Here is a 20,433-nt window from a genome sequence, read left to right on the forward strand (position 1 = left end):
ATACATAAATATACAATTTTACCACAGAATGCTTTTATTCATAGCCTCTCATGACTGGAGAATTTCTTCATGCAGTCCAGTGTGCCAATAATGTTTCCAAACTGTATTTACAAAATACAATACAATCATATGTTCAATACTGTACAACTGCCAGTAAAAAAAGAAACCTTTATTAAAACAGCAATAATATAATTTAGACTTTACACATTATTCCAGCCTCGGACCCAAAATTCTATTGGAAAAGCTCTTTAGCAGGCTTCAAATTTCACGATGGACACCAGCACAGCTTTGTTTTACAAATGGCAAGGCAGAAATAAATTTATAGAGTTGGGTGATAAGTAGATGTTTCTGCAGAACAGAAGAAGTATTGTCATAAATTACTTTGACTCCTGGTAAGCACCAGCAACGCATTTATTGTGTGCTAACAATTTGCATTTGATGGAGGCTACTTAAAGACAGGCAGATGATTTCCCTCTGTTATCCATGACAGTACATTAATCTAGGTCCTCTTAAATGTATCTGGTGATGGGCAAGAGTTGCACAACTCGGATATGGATCTAAAAAGTTGAAAGAAGGGGACTCAGTCCAGATTCATAAGCTGCAAGGTCTCCACATTTTTTGTGCAGATTTTTAGGAAGCAGGACCTACTAGAATCTGAATCCTCCTCTGTCAAATACAACAACAAACCCTTTCCTGGCTTCACCACTGCTGCAGGCTTGCTTCTTTCCAATCGAGGATTCTTGAAGACTAGACTCTGACATGTTCCCTCATTTTCTTTCAGTGTGCAACACATGTACTGTGCCAGTTTATACAACACCATATTTCAACACTAAAAAGGCATGTCTCCTGTAATCTGTCTGGCAATCTGCTCATCTGTCGTCTCCTCTTTCTCCTTCTCATGATCTTTGTTCCAGTCTTTAAGGCCTTCTGGAAGTGATGTGTCTTCATCTAAGCTGCCTGTGCCTTCAACAAACTCTTCGTAAGTAGATTTTTCAGCAAATGGTCTGGGGCCAAGCATTTCAATCATATCACTTTTATCCAAAACCTCCTTTTCTAGGAGCTGTAAAGCAACCTGAAACAATATGCACACAGATCATACAATTTGTATAGAAGGTAAAGAATGTAAACTGGCTATCTTCCACAGCATGCAAAATAATAACCAAGGATTTAACCTTTCACTGTGTATAACAGAATCAAAAGTACCATATTACAAATAGCTACTATAACCTCCTCTACATTGTTTCTAGCATTAGTCAAACATACTCTAAAAACTAACCATTAAGAAGCTGCTGCAAGGTATTTCCATGACGTACCTACAGGATGTGTTTATCAATGCATCCTGGTTCCAAACTTCCTAAGGAATGCACACATTTTGCTTTCTCTGAGGCAGAGTTGCCCCATTCATTTTAGTGTTAGGGAAAGGGCCACGTATACATCCTCATGTCATGAACAGGGAAATTATTATTTATTAAATTTGTATACCGCCCTATACCTGCAGGTCCCTATACCCACAATACAAAAATACAAAATACATAATAAAATGAGAGCAAAAGCAAACCAATAACTCCCCCCTTCCACAACACATTTAAAAGGGCATCGGATGGTCAAAGAGGAACATGGCTCTTAAAGGTGTATAACGATGATGCCAGCTGAACCTCCCTGGGGAGAGCATGCCGCAAATGGGAAGCCACTGCAGAAAAGGCCCGTTCTTGTGTTGCCACCCTCTGGACCTCTCGTGAAGGAGGCACACAAAGAAGGGTCTCAGTGGATGATCTCAGGGTCCAGGTAGGTTCATACGGAGAGCAGGCCCTTGAGGTATTGTGGTCATTATTGCTTAAGCAAGTAATAGGCAGAGCTGCTATTCTTGTGTAAATCTGATAAAGGGCAAATAAGGGCATAATATAACTTGTAGAGTCCTGCTACCCCACTAACACATATACTGTGTATAAAACAGCAATGTTTTAGTAGCATGTTGATCAAAGAACCTGGTAACCGTTTCTGTAGGCAAATGAATACGCACCTTTTCCACCTCTGCCTTCTTCTCAGTTAGGAGAGACAATGTCCGTTCGTAAGCTGAATTAATAAGCACTCGCACCTCTTCATCTATCAGTCTTGCAGTTGCCTCACTATATGGTTTTTCTAATACCATGTCTCCTTGCCGAGGAAGCTCAAATGAAATTTGCCCAACTTTTTCATTCATTCCAAACTGAACAATCTGAGGATTGAATGACACACATTTTTAAGTGCCTTAGTCACGAATGCTATGAAAAATATTAAGAGTCTTTATTCTAGCTACAATACTTTAGTATTAGCAGTTGCAACTAACCAAACTCTGCACCAGAGATGAGGAATCTGTGGCCCTCCAGATGTTCTTGGGCTCCAACTCCCATCAGCCTTGACCGCTGGCTTGTTGGCTGTGGCTGAAATGGAGTAAAACACCTGGAGGGTCCCAGGTTCTCCAACCCTGCTCTACATTACTGTCAGGATTTTAACCCAGCTCTTGGCAAAAACCAGCTCTTGGCAAAAACCAGCTCTTGGCAAAAACCAGCTCTTGGCAATCTAATTTATTCCTGTAATAGTCCATGTACGCTTACTGGGAAAGGTTAATGTTAGTGTTTGAGTATGGTCATTACTAATTACAAAACTGTTAGAAATCTATTGCATCAATAATCTGGCTCTTGAAGTATTCATAAAATATTAGACAACCAATAGTAGCATCCAGGCATCAAAATGCACTACAAATTGTAAAATATTGTATACTACAAAAATATAAATATTAACATGTACCACCAGCATACAAATTATTTTTCCCCCAGGAAGAAACAGTGCTAGACTTTAGGGGGTGGGGAGTAAGCCTCCATAACAAATCATTAATATATACCAGATATCAGAAGTATTTTTGTGGCATGAGTGGTGTATAAAGCATATCAAAACAATACCAAAAAGTACAAACAATAATCTTTTACAGTAATTTTTAATTCAAAAAATATAGAGTTGTTGAGAGGCGTACAAACCTGAGCATATGCACTCTGAGTAACTTTCCTTAGATCATCTTGGGCCCCTGTTGTAATTCTTCCAAAGAAGATTTGTTCTGACACACGCCCACCCAGAGTCATGCACATCCTGTCAAGCAGCTGCTCTTTGGTGTAAAGATACTGCTCTTTCGGCAAGTACTGAGCATAGCCCAGTCCTTTGCCACGAGGAATGATAGATACCTTTTGCAAGGGAAGAAAAAAAAAATACTTAACTTAAACAATCCAGCTTATTCCAGTTGGAACACATGCAAACTTGACTGACCTGGGGAAAAGGGTTTGTCTAAACTATTCCTGTTACAGCAGATCCCAAAATGCTCCATGAATCAAGCCAAGGTTGATGGCATAGAATTATCATCAATGTGCAAGTATCACAGAGGGGGTTGGGGAGGGTATGAAGCTAACAGAACTCCTCCGCTAGGAAATTCAATAAATAATAATAATTTTACTTTTTCCAGACAGATAAGTAGGAAGCACAGAACTGTTTCCCATAGTTCAAAGCAGTGGCAACAACTGGCAATGAAGTGAGTGAAGCTGCCACACTTTTTACTGCTTCCTCAGCAGCTGCTCAGAGAGGAAGTGAGATAGCTAGTTACCATAGCTTCCTGGTTTGGATGAAATGGGAAACTGAGGTTAAGAGACTTGATTACTCATGCTGCAAAGCAAAGAATGAAGGGTCTGTGTGTGAAGGCAAAAGGCTAGTTCATATCTAAACTTACTAAGCCAAATTCTGATGATCCAAATGTGATCATTGTACAGCAAGCGTCTTGCTAAGTCAACATACCTTCAAAAGTGGATCAGCATGTTCCAAAAACCACCCAGCAACTGCGTGGCCAGCTTCATGATACGCTACTGTCTTTTTCTCCTCTGGTTGCAATACTTGTGTCTTCTTTTCCAAACCTTTGATTTAAAAACCCCAAAACTTTACTACTGAGGTGCAGATTTCCAAATTGGTGATAAGATAGCCCCCTAGAACCAATAGATTTGGGGTTTCCTCCATCCCCTCCTCAACTTGAGATAGTTAGGCCTCACACTCAACAGACTATTGCAAATAAGGGAGAAATATTTACTGTTTGATATAATGGAGCACTAGCTCCTTAAAATTATTCTCCCCTCCCACCATAATCAAGAAAGAAGATTATTGTTGTTATACAGTAATTAAATTAAGAGATGAACAAAAGAACTGACCCACAACACTGCAAGAAATGTAATCACAAAGAGATACCCTCTCACCTCCTATCACTCGTTCAATTGCTTGCTCAAAGTGTTTTTGGTTTATGGCATCTGAAAGATGTCGTGCAGCAATTAAGGCAGCTTCATTGCATACATTAGCTATGTCTGCACCTAGAGGAAAAGAGTGAGGAGACAATAATCAGAGCCGTTTCCAAACATAACACCCATCACTTAACACAATGAGGATAACCAGATATGCAATCAAGCACAGTAACTAAAGTTCCCGCAAAGCTGCACATTTTAGGGTGGGGGAGAGTAGTCTAGTTGTTGCTATTATTAAATAATGGGGTATCAGAAACCCTTGCTGATCTATTACGAATCATGCAAATTCTGCAGTAGATATAGAGCTAACATCATTCCACCTCCAATCTGTCATCACAATTTCCTCATAAAAATGAGAAAATAATACTTCTAGAAACGTACCAATTGCACAGGAGTAAAAGATCACCTACCTGAAAATCCAGGAGTAAGTGATGCAAGTTTTCGTGCTAAATTATCTCTATTCAAGCTACTATCCAACTTCAGGGGCCTAAGATGAACTTTGAAAATAGATGCTCTTCCCTTTATATCTGGTGGCCCTTGAAGAGTTTGAAGAAAAAGCAATTAACTTTACAATTGCAAACATTTCTGCTTTCTAATAGTCCCACTGACCAGCTTTAGCTAACATCTCCTCTCTGTTCTCATAGTTTTGAGTTGACATCTTTATGAGGTCAAAGTTGTCTACCAAGATAACTTACCAATGAAGATCTGTCTATCAAAACGTCCTGGCCTCATAAGTGCAGGGTCCAGGATATCTGGCCTGTTGGTGCCTGCCAAAATAACTACGTTTGTTGTGGTATTAAAACCTGTGAAGAAAATAAAAACCAAAATATTAAATATTCAGTAGCAAAAATGTTTTTTTCCAAAAGGCTATGGTGAATCTTAAGCATGCTATTTTGTAAATTCTGAAGTGACCAGAGTATTGGCAATTCTGCCTTCCGTCAAGGACTTAACGACTGAGCAGGTGAAGAGAACTACACCGTGTTAAAGAATGAGGAAAAGATGCAAAACTATTGCATACTATGTAATATGAGTGCTTACAATTCACAGGACAAGGTACTTTCAAAATTCTGAACCACTGTTACTACAGCCTACAACAACTTCTTCTTTGGCGATCACTTGTAGCCAAGTAAGATTGTCTTCCATAAACATGGTTTTAACAATGAGTCCGTAAGTGACTGTGGAGGCCAATTCTGGATCCACACGTCCTTCCACAGTGGGAACATTGGTTTCCAGGTGACCTTATATGGCAGGCAATAGCTTATGAAATGGGAAACAAGTCAAAGAGAAGTATCCAACTAAGTTATACTCAGAGTAGAACAAGTGAAATCAATAGGCTTAAGTTAGTCATGATATCACCCACAGAGATTATGGGTTATGTCCCCCAACCATCTTGAGCAGATTTGAATGTGCCAAGGGGGCTGTAGTGGGGAGACGTCCCATTGTGCAAACAGAAGTCTGTTTCACTTGCACACTGGCAGAATTGGATACAAACCTTAGTGTACAATCCCATACAATTAGCAATAAGGTTACAAAACAAAAAGAACAGAAAGATGCTTTCTGCTATGTTCATTCAGTATCATGAAAAAACAACAACCCACTCTTTCTAAAAGAGATTATAAAGTCTAGGTTATATCCAATGTCAGTCATACTGGGAATAGGCCGCTGAAATTGATCAAAAAAGTTAACTCTATTTATTTCAATGGGCATAATCAGGTTGTGATTATGTAGATATTATTCTACCCTTTTCTGGTTATTAACATAAAACACATCATTTTCATCTTCAAATATGTTGTTACTAATAAAGCCATCCAACCCCTGAGGGGGTTATTGGTTTGTTTTTGTTTTATTACTTGGTATGTATTTTATGGAGGACACCAGGCTGGCGACGCTGGCTCTAACCAGCACCTGCCTACATTCCCTACTGATTTTTAACAGCCAGTTGATTTTTGACATAGGTTTTCATCACGTTTGGTTGTGTCCCCATGCAGCTTGTTTCATACCAGTAGGAGCTGTTTCCAGGTAATTTGTTTAAGAATGAAGTGTTACTCTATATGTAAGTGGCAGTAGGAATAATAAAAATTTAACAAAAGAAATAGTTACCATCCATTTCTACTAGCAGCTGATTCAATGTGTTTTCTTGTTCACTTTGCCCTCCAAAGTTACCCCGTCCTCTCTTCCTTCCCACTGCATCTATTTCGTCAATGAAGAGAATGCAAGGGGCATTTTTACGAGCCAGAACAAATAAATCACGAACCTTTGCAAGAGAAAGAAGGTACTTTCAAAATCATGTATTGCCACACAGCTACGGTAGTTGTCCATCAACACTACAGAATACACCACAGAGTTAGCATTCATGTCATTGAAATAGGTATACAACATTAGACTCATTTGTCCGTCTATCAGGAAATTATATTGCAGCTAACATGTTAGGTTATGAAATAAATTGAATGCTTTTACAGTTGTACCTTTGTTTTCGAACAGCTTAGTTCTCGAACGTTTTGGCTTCTGAACACCGCAAACCCAGAAGTGACTGTTCCGGTTTGTGAACTATTTTAGGAAGCCAAATGTCCAACAGGGCTTCCGATTGGCTGCAGGAGCTTCCTGCAGCCAAACTTTGGTTTACGAACGTTTTAGAATTTGAAGAGACTTCTGGAACAGATTCTGCTCGACTTGCAAGGTATGACTGTAATTTGAAAGCTGTAGAAATCAAACTCTGGAAAAGTGTTTGGAACCATGGGTGGTATTCAACTACTACATCCTGTCAGCGCAAGGATTTCTACTTGTGCAAAGGGACTGCCCCCCCTCACTGTGTGTGCCCTCCCCAAATCTGCTCCAGAAGATTGGGAAAACGCTTAGAACAAATTTGGAGGTGCATAGGGGGAGGACATTCTGTTGCACAAGCAGAAATCCCTGCGCTGACAGAATGAGACTTAGTGAACAAAGAATTCTGCCCAATGTTTTTATTTCTACATAAGTACTTGAAACAAATGCTTTATGCTGGAAGAGCCAGCAGTGTCCAAAGTACAAGAGCTAGACTTGGATGAAGGAGACCTTGGTTAAAATTGCATCTTTCCCTAAGAGCCGGGACTTCTTAAAATAGCATAAATTTCCTACACAACTCCGTAGAGAAGTGTGGAGAACCTTTGTGTACATGGATGATAAATCTAGCCTTCCTTCAACAGCCATCAAATTTAGAATACCATTCGCTTGTCCTTATCAACTGTTAGGAAAAAGAAGACGACAGTGGCAAAATGCAGTCAGAGGGCTACAGCTCTGAAGCAATAAGATTTCCTAGAAACTAAGTGAGATATCAGAGTTATTAATTAAAATAGCTTGCAGCCAGCTATTTAAGATGAACAGCTATCTTGATCATTACTGAAATTTAGTGAATTATTAAGCTTTTGGCCTACCAACCTTGACTGCGTCCTTTTAACAACCGACACTGCAATAATAGAGCAAGGCCAAAGACTTACTCTAGCAGGACCCACGCCGACAAACATCTCTAAGAACTCAGACCCATTGACTGTAATGAAAGGGACGTTGGCCTCTCCGGCTGTTGCTTTTGCTAGAAGAGTTTTCCCTGTGCCTGGAGGTCCTGTCAGAATAGCTCCCTGCAAGGTGTGAGAAAGGGTAAATATTACTAAGAAATAAAAGCAGTGCAAATATTCACCTTAAATTTTCTTCAATATGAGTCAATATACCGTATTTTTCGCTCTATAGGATGCACCTTGTTTTAGAGGGGAAGAACAAGAAAAAAAAAAATCTCCCCCTCTCTGCCCAGCGCCCCTTCAGCGAAGCGGCAGGAGGCACTGCGCAGAGAGGGGGAGATTCCCCCTTGTTTTCCCCCTCTAAAACAAGGCGCCGTTCAAGGTGCATTCAGTAGCTTCAGGCGGCTACCTTGGAAGCCTGGAGAGCGAGAGGGGTCGGTGCGCACTGACCCCTCTTGCTCTCCAGGCTTCAGGTTCCTTTTGACCTGCTTTTTGGGGCTGGGGGGGGAAGCCCACCGCCAGCCCCAAAGAGCAGGTCAGAGAGCAGCGGAAAGGCGCGCAGCGGAGAGGCTGCTGCCATAGCCGCGTGTCACCTCTCCAGCTGGGAGAAGGTACGCGGGGCTATGGCAATACCCCCACCTCCCGTAAAAGCCCACAGGAGCCGCACACCCTTTAAGGAGCACGCGGCTCCTGTGGGCTTTTCTACGAGGAGGGAGAAGGGACTGACTGGCCGCGTCAGTCCCTTGTCCCTCCTGAGGAAAAGCCCGCAAGAGCCGTGCAGAGCTTGTGTGCGGTTTTTTGGGGCTTTTCCTGCCTGCCTCCCTCCTGCATTTGCTCCATAGGATGCACATACATTTCCCCTTCATTTTGGAGGGGGGAAAGTGTGTCCTATAGAGCGAAAAATACAGTATTTAGAACTCTGTTTCAGGGAAGTATAACACGTTTCCTAGTTCCACAAATAACTCAAAATTTTCTCTTTTTCCTGAAATGTTCTAGTCCTTGAAAAAGTAATTTGAATTTCACATAACTGTACAGTGGTACCTCGGGTTACATACGCTTCAGGTTACAGACTCCACTAACCCAGAAATAGTACCTCGGGTTAAGAACTTTGTTCAGGATGAGAACAGAAATTGTGCTCCAGCGGTGCAGCGGCAGCAGGAGGTCCCATTAGCTAAAGTGGTGCTTCAGGTTAAGAACAGTTTCAGGTTAAGAACGGACCTCCGGAACGAATTAAGTACTTAACCCGAGGTACCACTGTGTTTTGAATGGGAGTGCAAGCTGCAATATAGCTAAAGTAACCAATATTTGATCATGATCACACAAGATGGTCAATTTAATAAGTCTTCACAAGATTCACCCACTATTTATTAATATCCATGAGGATATGATACTCTAACCTAATTTTTGGCCCTATGCTAATTCAGATTTTAAAAAATCAAGTTGGACAAATAGTATTTGCTTGCAGGTAAATTTGAGTAAGAAAGAACAGTGTCCTCATTTTACTGAAAGGGAAGCACAGAAAACAAAAGAATTTCATAATGTCACTAAATGAAGATTCAGTGGCTATGTGAAATGAGTTCTTATGATTCCACAAACTCTTGTGATCATATTTTTCAAATTCTGATGTTAGGTCAGAATATAGGAATAATGCAAATTGTCACTAAATTCAAAAAAATTAATCCCCAGCTAAAAGAGCTCAATAAAGTAATGAAGTTGGTACAATAACATTTTTATTCTTGTAACTCTTTACCTTTGGGATCTTTGCTCCAAGATTCTCGTACTGTTTTGGGTTTTTCAGAAAGTTGACGAACTCCATTATTTCTAATTTAGCCTCCTCACAGCCAGCTACATCTTTGAACTTCACATCTATTTCATCCTTCAAGACTTTGGCTGTTGTTTCACCCACACTGAAGAGTCCTCCCATTCCCCGTCCTGTTCGGCCCATTCCAGAAGGTCCTCTTCTTAATGTGTAGAGCAGAAAGCCAACTATAAGGACCGTTGGCAACATACTCAGAAGAAAGGAACTAAAAATAAAAGTTGGGAGATATTAATTCATTGTTTCATAACAAAATATGGGGTGGGGAGGAGTCACATAAGAGCAATTTCATTTGTACATTATGAACAACTTTACTCAATAAGGTGCAATTTCAGTTAAAATATGCTGGGCTACAACAAATCATGCACAGTTCATAGCACCTTTCTGATTCATAATACAAATGTGCGCTAAAGCTAATGAATTCCTAGATCAGGCTAACTTTATCTCTTGCTCTTTCTTACATTCCCCATTAGTTGGCATCCATCTATCTCAGGAGAAAATGGAGGAGTTCACTTTTGGAGATGAAGTCAAACCCTTGGGAGAGTTGCAGCACCTGCTGTGGTTGTAGAAACCGATACGGGACATGTTTTGCTGCAGCTAGGGCAGATGAAGGCGTCCAATTGTGCTGCTGCAGATGCACCATGGCGTTTCTTCTCTCTGCCTTCCTCCCAACTGTCGCTCCTCCTCTAGCCAATGCTGTGGAGGCATAGCCTGTGAGCCAGTGTGGTGTAGTGGTTAAGAGCGGTAGTCTCGTAATCTGGTGAACAGGGTTCGCGTCTCCGCTCCTCCACATGCAGCTGCTGGGTGACCTTGGGCCAGTCACACTTCTGTGAAGTCTGTCAGCCTCACTCACCTCACAGAGTGTTTGTTGTGGGGGAGGAAGGGAAAGGAGAATGTTAGCCGCTTTGAGACTCCTTAAAGGGAGTGAAAGGCGGGATATCAAATCCAAACTCCTCTTCTTCTTCTTCTTCTTCTTCTTCTTCTTCCTGTCTCCAGACACTGCGATCATCTGCAAGGCATCCCCACATGGCAGGGTTGATGTTGCCACCCTTCGTCCCATTTGCAGACATGTATGTAACACAGAGTTGGTTTGCAAATGGGCCTGATGCCAGCTCCCAATAGAGCACACCCTTGGGGATTCTGCAATCTTCCATTCTGTGGACAGGACCAAGACTACGTAGAAGTTGCAGAGACAGGAGTCTGAACTTTGTGGGAACGTGGGCAGGACTCTGTCCTGCCATGTGAAACCCCAAATCCTCCTGACACTGTATATGTGGAAAGCATTGAAGTGTCATTCCTGGCAGGTCTAAGTTGCCCACGTCTCACTACCATGAAGCAGAATCCTCAATACGCAAGCCTAGTAGACCTTCATCTTAGTATTAGCATCACATCCTCCCATACCCTTTGGAGTGAAAAGCCATTGTTGGAGCTGCCTTGCCAATTCACTTGTCCAGCTCAGCGTCGATGGAGAGATTGCTGGTTATGGTGGAACCCAGGTAGACTTGTCTACCACCCCAAGTGTGTGGTCACCAATGCTGATGCGTGGAATGCTGATAATGGCTCAGGATGCTCATCCCCGTCAGGCTGATGGTAAGGCCAAACTCCTTGCAGGCTTGGGCAAAACGGTTGACGAGTCTTTGTAGAGCTTCCTCTGAGTGCTCTGTAAATGCTGTGTCATCTGCAAACAACATCTCTCAGGTAAGACCCGTTGCACTTAAGTTTAGGTGCAGAGACGTGCCAGGCTGAACAAACTCCTGTCTCAACAAGGTAGGATGTCCACCTAAGCTTTACAAGATGATAGTGTCCTTCCACGAGAACATGCATGGCACCGTCCAGTATGACAGCTCATCCTAGGACTCCTTCCCTATAAAGAGCAGTGTGAAACAGGGCTGTGTTCTCGCCCCAACTTTCTTTGACATTCCATACCTTACTGCAAATGAGAGAAAACCCTTCTTCTTCCGCCATGCATATGCTAAATCATTTGAGAGTGGTGGATGATAGGGGTTACCAACAAGCGCAACCAGAGACTGGCTTGTCAGCAAGCCAATTCTAAAAGGTAATATCATATATTCCATTACAATTCCAATCATTTTAAACACTTACCCATCACTCTCTGCTGCATACACTACAGGTATCCGGCTCTCCCCTTCTATCCCCATCTCAAGCTGTGCAGTTTCCAAGTTCCGCTCAAATGTGTCCACACTTCCAATATTAAACCAAACATATTGCTGTAAAAACAAATACAATAATTCATGGTGTCTCAGTTTTAGCATTTTAAATTAACCTGAGAGAGACAAGATTATAAAGCTTATTTTAATATAAAGAAGCAGCTTAATTGAATATCCAAAAAGTTACAATACATACGTATCAACTAGAGGCAGAAATTTAATATGCTGGTTTTAGTTGCATCGTTTCTATTTGCTGAAGAAAACACCTCCACTGAATGTGCATTTCTGAATGCTAGACTGGCAAAATATTTACAGCGGTACCTCGGGTTACATACGCTTCAGGTTACATACGTTTCAGGTTACAGACTCTGCTAACCCAGAAATAGTGCTTCAGGTTAAGTACTTTGCTTCAGGATGAGAACAGAAATTGTGCTCCGGCAGTGCGGCGGCAGCAGGAGGCCCCATTAGCTAAAGTGGTGCTTCAGGTTAATAACAGTTTCAGATTAAGAACGGACCTCTGGTACGAATTAAGTACTTAACCTCAGGTACCACTGTATAGGACTTCTGCCATGTCTCCCATTGATGGCAAAAGTATTTCTATTATAGTGTTATACAATACTATATAACAGGTGAAATCCCTAATAGGTATGGTGCAGAGAAACCACACTTGCACATCATGTTCTGTATCTTTAAGCAAAAAGCATGTGGAGATTCCTACAGTATGTAGGGTGCACTAGACATCAGATTCTGCACATGCTCAACACATTTTGTCATTTACTTGCAAGGGCACAGAGCACAGCCCTGATACATCAAAATAACAAACTGTCAGATCCATATTTAATACGCTATACAGAAACGTTTACAAACATAAATGATTCAACCCCTTAATGCATTTGGTGAATTGAAAAAAATTGATTTACCCCATCAATTGGCGACTTCCCTGGGGTAAAAACCACTCTAACAAAGCGCTTGTTCACCACTTCTAGCTTGTCCACCTGTGAAAGCACAAAATACATTTCAGACAGTAACTTTTTCCTCCTGGGAGAAGCCAAAGATTGAACCACAGACCTTCTGCATGTAAAGCATCGTCTCTGCCCCTGAGCTAGGGACCTTCCCTTATGCTGTATGAACATGACCCTGTGAGATGTGAGTGTACTGAAACTGCTGAGGACTGTTTCAGAATCAAAAACATCCAAAATCTGCTAAAAAAAGTCTGGCCCAATACATTATAAGTTCAAAATCTTTCTTCCAAAAGGAAAGGCCCCCAAATATAAAACTGATTCCTTGGCAAGGTACCAATTCTTTGACCCTACCATGAAGCACAGAAGGTTGCAGGAAGAGCCTTGCCTTCACTTGCACTCAGGGCTTGAATAAAGAAACTATGCTGATTCTGCTGTTCCTTTCCACTTTGTCAAAGCTCCCTGCAAGTGGGACAAAACATTGCTTCTCCTCTGATCCTTCTAGCAAGCATGCAGGGACACAGGGTAAGGTGGAGTGCTGTTTCATATTGCTGCCCAAGGCTTGGATAAGAACACAACAGGAAATAAGAATGTGTCAGTGGGGTCTTGACTCAGCTTGTGTCAGACACAAAGAAAACAGGAGATCAGCCTGCTGTTGCTTTTCTTATCCAAACTATGTGAGTGAGAGTTCTGCCCTCTCTTGCCTCAGTGAGCAAGCAAGTCCTGAGAAAGCAGGGTCTCAAAGTAAATAACCTGTCCATTGAAGAAAATGCAAACTTATGGTCTCTCTTTTAGCCCACTACACTAAACTTATTCTTGAACTCTCTTCAAGAGTTTTGCTTGTTGTGGTTTTTTAGCTTGCTATTTTTATATTTTAAATTATTTTCCTTGAGTTTTTTTGAAGCAAAGGCAGGAAAAGTTTCAAATAAATAATATGCCCTTAAAAAGAGTCGTGGAGCTCAAAATGTCTTAGGCCATTTTCTAACAATATGGCTAACCTCTACTTTTTGCCTTTTGTTTCTGGAATAGAAGTTCTGACCACATGCAGTAATTTTCTTCTTCTTTCTTTAATACAAATTCATCCTCAGCCTTTCCAGCTTCAATTAAATTATAGCCCACCCTGGTTTACATTCAGTCACAATGGATAACTTATTCTGTGAAATGTACATTTCAGCTGAAGGTGCCTCAGTGCTACTTACCACTCCTTTGGAAAGGTAGTTGTTGGCAAAGTCCTTCCATGTGATTTCTCTCCCAGCATTCCTGAAGAAAACATAGTATGTAGCAAAAGCCCAGAAAATTGCAGTGCCCATGAAATAAAAACGGAACTCTTTGTCATCCCAGGGAAAGTCACCCTAAAGTGGAAGAGGAAGAAGGAATACTGGATTGAGATTGACTTTTGTATGTGAAAATGGTGGGTTTTCTGATCTGCTGTCACAAAAGCAGCCCTATGTAAGCACCAATTTGTAAAAGATTTTTTTTACAGAAGATTTATTCATAAAAACATGAAAAAGTGTCCGGAATTACAGTCATGCCTTCATTCCCACCTACAAACCCTTTTCTACTAACTTGGTGGAGAGGCAGATTCACATATGAAATGTGTTGAGCTTTTCTGAGGTGAATGGGAATGCTTCCTTTGCAAAAGCTCACAAAATCTACTGCACTGCATACTGGGCCTTGAGTCAGGGCCACTATAAATCTTAGATTCATATAATCTTTCAGAGAAATTTAAGAAACACGTAAGTAACTGAGTTTAAAAAACCATAAGTCAACAGCATCCCCATGGTGAAAATAATCTGAATAACATTTAGAGAAGTAATAATATTTTACAGAACTGCAAAACACAATAAAGCAGGTTGATAAAAGCAGCGTCACAAAAAATATGAATTGGGACCTTTTGCATTCTGGACCACCAGTTAGTATCTTCTTTCTTGCCACCTTTTTTCCCTCCTCCTCCACTGCTTCCTCCTCCTCCTCCACTGTTGGTTCTGGAAGGGCGCTGGGAGTTGGCTTGCTTTACATCTACAAAAAAAGTTCACACGCATGTTTCTACAAAAAATAGAAAGCAAGCCTATGTCCCTGTAGTTCTTTGTTTTGTTACTTCTGTAATCTTTACACAACACTGATTCTTACAAGATTAACAGATAGATTAGATGTTACAACACACACACACGGCTGTCTACAAAAATAGCGTTCACTCATCTAATCCCAACCCTTACTCTGTACCATGGAACAGATCTTACTTTATGCTGCGACAGCAAAACGTTCTGCACCTCCCCACCCTGTATCACTGACTGCTGATGGCATGGTGCAGGGAACACAGAACATCATGATGTCACAGCATAGCAAAGCTCTACCAGAAAGCATCAGGGGGTGGGCCTAAATGTGTGGCAGCTGTTTACAACAGAAGTCACATATTTAATGTGCAATTTGTTTTTAACACTCAGAATCTGGACTAAGTTACAGAGATGTTACAAAGACTACTTATATCATGTAAATGATGTCCTTTGAGGATTCAGTAAAGGCAGTACAGTGGTGCCCCGCAAGACGAACGCCTCGCAAGACGGAAAACCCGCTAGACGAAAGGGTTTTCCGTTTTGGAGGCGCTTCGCAAAACGAATTTCCCTATGGGCTTGCTTCGCAAGACGAAAATGTCTTGCGAGTTCCTGCGGGGTTTTTTCCCCTTTCCCCCCTTTTCCTAAGCCCTAAGCCGCTTATCAGCTGATCCGCTGATAAGCCGCTTATCAGGTGATCCGCTAAAAGCCGCTAAACCACTAATAGCGCTAATCCGCTAAGCTGTCAATGGGCTTGCTTCGCAAGACGAAAAAACCGCTATACGAAGAACCTCACGGAACGGATTAATTTCGTCTTGCGAGGCACCACTGTATATAAAGATTATTATGATGCATCACGCCAGGCCATGTGTTTAGGTGGGGAACAGTAATGATTATGTAAGAACTCACAACACAGTGAGAGCCTATTAGGGAGAAAACCTGGTGTAAACTGGTTATTGTTGGGGTGTCTCAAACAACGTATCATGGTACATCCAGATAATGCTTTTTGATTAGATAGAATCCAGTTTTTAGTGGAACAATAGTACAAGCTCAATTTTCCCAACCCATTTCCAGCTTCCAGCTCCCTTCTTTATTATGTTTAAATACAGTACCCATGTCAATGTAGCTTTGGCCCTCTTTCTTAACTGATACAAAGTACTCAATTCTTTAACAAACATTAAAAGGCACACAAACCAGGGATATAAACAGGCCCAGTTAACGTAGATCGTTAATCAAATGCTCAAGGAAAAAATAACACCACCACAAACATCTAACAGAGAATTCAGAAATTGAATATGGTGATGCTGGAGCAGAAACATATCAATTCTACAATGTGAAGACCTGGCACATAAAATGTGACAACAGAAGTCACAAGACAGAAGTAAACTGTAGGAAATAGTGACCACTTTCATGGCCATTGTCAAAACTAGGACACAGCAACATGGGGCTTGTATATAAGAGCAGTCAAAATTAATAATAACCAAAGTGACATTTATCCTACATATGAGCCTCAAGTGAAAAAGCAGACTGGTACCTTTAGCTTCTCCTTCTGAGCCCTTTGTTTCATTAGGTTTCTTTTCATCAGGGAAATATTTTTCAAAACCTAATAAGGAAAAAAGCAGCAATAAAAATTGAATATATTATATTATGCTTGAGGCAGTGAAGTCTCATCAAAAATAGCCTCACCATGTGTTTCAGGGAACAGGAAAAGAGGTGGATATGTGAGTTTCACATATCTGATAAAGCTAAACAGGAGGGTGGGTGGGTGGGAAAAGGAGATAAATGCATGTGTGTCATTTAAAAATATTTCTGATAAAGAATAGTAACTGCCCAAGTGCCTATCAAAAGTGTCTACCCTCTAGTTTCTAGAAGAACTACACTGCTGAAACAAGAAAAAGGTAGGAAGGTGGAAAACTGGAAGCAGTCTTTTTTGTGGAGAGAAAGGACTATTCTGAGAGCTCAGTCAGCCCTTGGACTGAAACAGGTGAGTCAAAGAACATATGTAGCTTGAGATAGGGACAAAGAAAGAATAATATTCCTGTCCAGCTTCAGGCCTGGGTTTAGCTTGAAAAACACCTTGACTGGCCTTGGTGGTTGACTTATCGACTGGGGATGGAACTGAGCACAATCCTACTGGCTGTCCAGGATCTCTTAGTGGCTTTCAACACCATCAATCAACACTATCCTTCTGAGCTACTTGACTGGGTTGGACTTGGAAGGCAGAGTGTTCTGCTGGCTCTGGTGCCTCCTGGATAGTTGATTCCAGATGGTTGTGATGAGGGGACCTTCTGTTTTACCCCTTGAGTTTTGGCTTTGTTTTGTGTTCTGTCTCCCATGCTTTTCAACATCTGCATGAAACTGCTGGGAGAAGTCATTCAAAGGTTTCAGCTGCCACATGCAGGTGACTTTAGCTCTACCCCTTGTTTCCATCTACTCATCTCAGGGAGGCTGTGGGACTCCTGAACTAAATGGTTTGTGATTAGGTTACTTGAAAGACTGTCTACGTATGTATCAATCTGTCAGGAACCCATACTCATGTACCCACCAGTGTGATCATTTAGGTTGGTGGGCATGAAGGAAAGGCCCTTCTCAGTGATGGTCCAAGATTGTGCAACAATACGAGAGGGGAGTTTTGTGGGAGATTGCTTTCTGACTGCACATTATGCTGGAAAGACAGCAGGACAGCTGTGCTTAACTTCTAAAGAGTAAAGAGCTAGGGCTCAGGCCACATCTTTCATTCTGAGTGAGGAAGCAATGCAATTAAGGTGTAATTGTTCTGCAGCAAGGCAATAGGTCTCTGCACATTCTCAGAACTATGCTCCTTCAAACATTCTAGTGCAGCTCTGGTATTGGAAAAAAAACCATGTTTATTTCTATGCTGCTTCCCATAAAATTGTGCCTAAGCAGTTTTAAACACATAAGATGAATAAGCGTATTAGTCAATAATATAATAATAAGCTACACAATATTATTATTTTACAGCAAAAAATTACCTTTTGGAGGTTGGGAGAAGAGCTTCCTGTAAACAGCAATTACACTTGCAAGGACATTGCTTCTGTTTGTAGGAACTTGTGTGGCCACATGGTCATGAAGCTGAAAAAATGAGAATTGTCACTAAAAAACCAAGACAGATCCTCAGCATCTTTTCAGCACAATCCTATGCATGCTTAATTGCAAATAAATCCCATAGATTTCAATGGGGCTTACTTTCTAGTAAGCATGCACAGAATTGCTGCCTTAGGTTGCAACCCAAACCCTAGCTGGAGAGCAGTGGGACCACCAAGGTATCCACAGCCCAGTTGTTCATGCTAGCCCAGAAAGGGGAGATGGCAGGCAAACAGCTGCCCAAGCCTGGAGCTGTGCCAGAGATCAGGCCCATAATGGGACTAATATAATTATGTGACTGCTGCAGGACCAGCTTGGGATCCACTGGATCCCAGGCTGACTCAGACCTTCCCTGCCCCCAGAACACACGGTTTCAGGGCTATCTGTCTGCATGTTTGTGCCAGTGGATACAAACTGACATGGGTACAGGGCTGGCAGGGCTGGACACAGCACCATCTCTGCCCAATATAAACACCCTTTCTGGAAAAAGGTGTTTGAATTGCAGCCTTAGACTGCAGTTGTATACATTCATACATGCGAGTAGGTTCCACTTGAAGGCCTGTTTTTGCAATATGAAATAATGGTTATTCATTTAAAAGCAGCCACTCTCCCAGTTTCACAAATATCCTGGCACATTTTTTTACATCATCGGAGGTTCTCCTGCACCACCCCTGATGTAAAAGATGTCTTTTGGTTTCATTTCTCAATGGGTACTCTGGATAGGTACATCTGGAATGTTGCCTGGGGATGAAATATCACAAAATAACAGGGTAAGGGGGATAAGCAAAGAGAGTGAAAGTTCGCTCCACAGTGTGAGTAAAAGCAGTTTACTCCATCATTCATCCTCTTACTTTTCCAAATGAGATGCTGAAGCAAGTTTACAAAGAACAGATAAAAGCAACTCTCAACTCACCTGAGCTAGAAACTAGCTCACATATCACTTCTGTTATGAATTTAGCAGGTGATGTTAAATAAACCACTGTCTCTACTCACACTTTGCCCTCAACCCAATATACAACAGGGGGATAATGATGATATGCTTTACAGGGTTGCTGAAAGATAATACAGTGGTACCTCGGGTTAAGTACTTAATTCATTCTGGAGGTCCGTTCTTAACCTGAAGCACCACTTTAGCTAATGGGGCCTCCTGCTGCCGCCGCGCTGCCGGAGCACGATTTCTGTTCTCATCCTGAAGCAAAGTTCTTAACCTGAAGCACTATTTCTGGGTTAGCGGAGTCTGTAACCTGAAGCGTATATAACCTGAAGCATATGTAACCCGAGGTACCACTGTAATTATAAAATTACAAGAGAATGTACAGGAAACTCTTTGAACACTCAAAAGCACTATACAAATCCTTTTGAATACGAGAAGTGCAGTTCAGTGGTAGAACCCATTTTCTTCATCTGCAAAAAGTTCCAGATTCACTCTCTGACATCGCCAGGCAAGAGCGGTCAAGATTTGCTTTTTAAAAAAATATTTCTCAAAACCGTCAAGAACCTCTGTCAGTCAGTCAGTCAGTCAGTCAGTCAGCGAAGCCCACTGTGGTCTTCTTGGACCAAGGGACTGTGACTCGGTAAAAAGCAAAACCCGCATATGCCTAAACCGAGTATCCGTGATTCAGGCTAGCAAAGGTGAGATGCTCAGCATTTCTCGCCGTCACCATTACGGTGCTGAAACAGCCACGACACAAGCCGGTTCTCTCTTTTAACCTTCGGGGGGATACGAAACGTCAGCTGCCAAGTGACTCCACGGGGACGGGACTCCCTCGCGGCAGCGGCGGCCCCGGTCCACCTCCGGCAGGCGCGGCCAGGAAGGGCGGCGGTGCCCGGGAGGCGCACCCCACTCCCCTCGCGCCCTGCCCTTGCCTGACACGCACGTGACTCACCAATCTCAGGTAGCGCGAAGGCGCTGCGGGGCCTCGGCCCCAAAGCAGCCGCTGGGCGGCCCCGGGGATCCCGCCGGGGGAACGCCGGCAGCAGCCCCGCGACAGCCACAGGCAGCGGTGAGCCATAGTCGCCGAAACAGGCCAGCGGCCCCAAAGGACCGCTCTCTCCACTCACTCAGTTACACAAACAGGCGAGCGGGTGGTTGGGGGACCTTGGCCACGCCCCCGGCGCCGCGCGTGACGCCATCACGGCGCCCCATGACCCCTCCCGCGCGTGCGCGCAGCCTTCGCCATGCTCCGCCTTTTTTCGTAAGCCCCGCCTCTTTTGGAGGCGTTGCGCGTGTTGCTCTCCGCCAGCCTGGTGCAACAACGAGACGACCCTATTGAAGACTTGCACGCTAGCTGAAAGACGACCCCTGCTTGGTACAGTGGTACCTCGGGTTACATACGCTTCAGGTTACACACTCCGCTAACCCAGAAATAGTGCTTCAGGTTAAGATCTTTGCTTCAGGATAAGAACAGAAATCGGGCTCCGGCGGCGCAGCAGCAGCAGGAGGCCCCATTAGCTAAAGTGGTGCTTCAGGTTAAGAACAGTTTCAGGTTAAGAATGGACCTCCGGAATGAATTAAGTACTTAACCCGAGGTACCACTGT

At 42.5% G+C, this 20,433-nt stretch overlaps 1 protein-coding gene across 2 annotated transcripts; it reads right to left on the reverse strand.

Moving 5' to 3' along the window:
* Window positions 1–132: 132 nt before the first annotated feature.
* Window positions 133–19,998, reverse strand: AFG3L2 (AFG3 like matrix AAA peptidase subunit 2). Of its 2 annotated transcripts, none has more exons than XM_081873532.1 (17): window positions 19,781–19,998; window positions 17,783–17,882; window positions 16,324–16,392; window positions 14,630–14,757; window positions 13,938–14,090; window positions 12,700–12,774; window positions 11,715–11,839; window positions 9,546–9,819; window positions 7,781–7,918; window positions 6,408–6,561; window positions 5,003–5,110; window positions 4,718–4,843; window positions 4,266–4,376; window positions 3,817–3,932; window positions 3,015–3,215; window positions 2,021–2,215; window positions 133–1,072 (listed from the first exon to the last, which is right to left on the reverse strand). In XM_081873532.1, exons 1-17 carry the CDS (start codon window positions 19,904–19,906, stop codon window positions 830–832), a joined length of 2,442 nt encoding a protein of 813 aa, XP_081729658.1. In that variant the 5' UTR covers window positions 19,907–19,998; the 3' UTR covers window positions 133–829. The 2 variants fall into 2 exon arrangements, with proteins under 2 accessions (XP_081729658.1, XP_081729659.1); XM_081873533.1 differs by lacking the exon at window positions 19,781–19,998 and adding an exon at window positions 19,550–19,573.
* Window positions 19,999–20,433: the final 435 nt, after the last annotated feature.

Source organism: Podarcis erhardii (assembly GCF_964252035.2).
Source record: "Podarcis erhardii genome assembly, chromosome: 8".
NCBI classification, from domain to species: domain Eukaryota; kingdom Metazoa; phylum Chordata; class Lepidosauria; order Squamata; family Lacertidae; genus Podarcis; species Podarcis erhardii.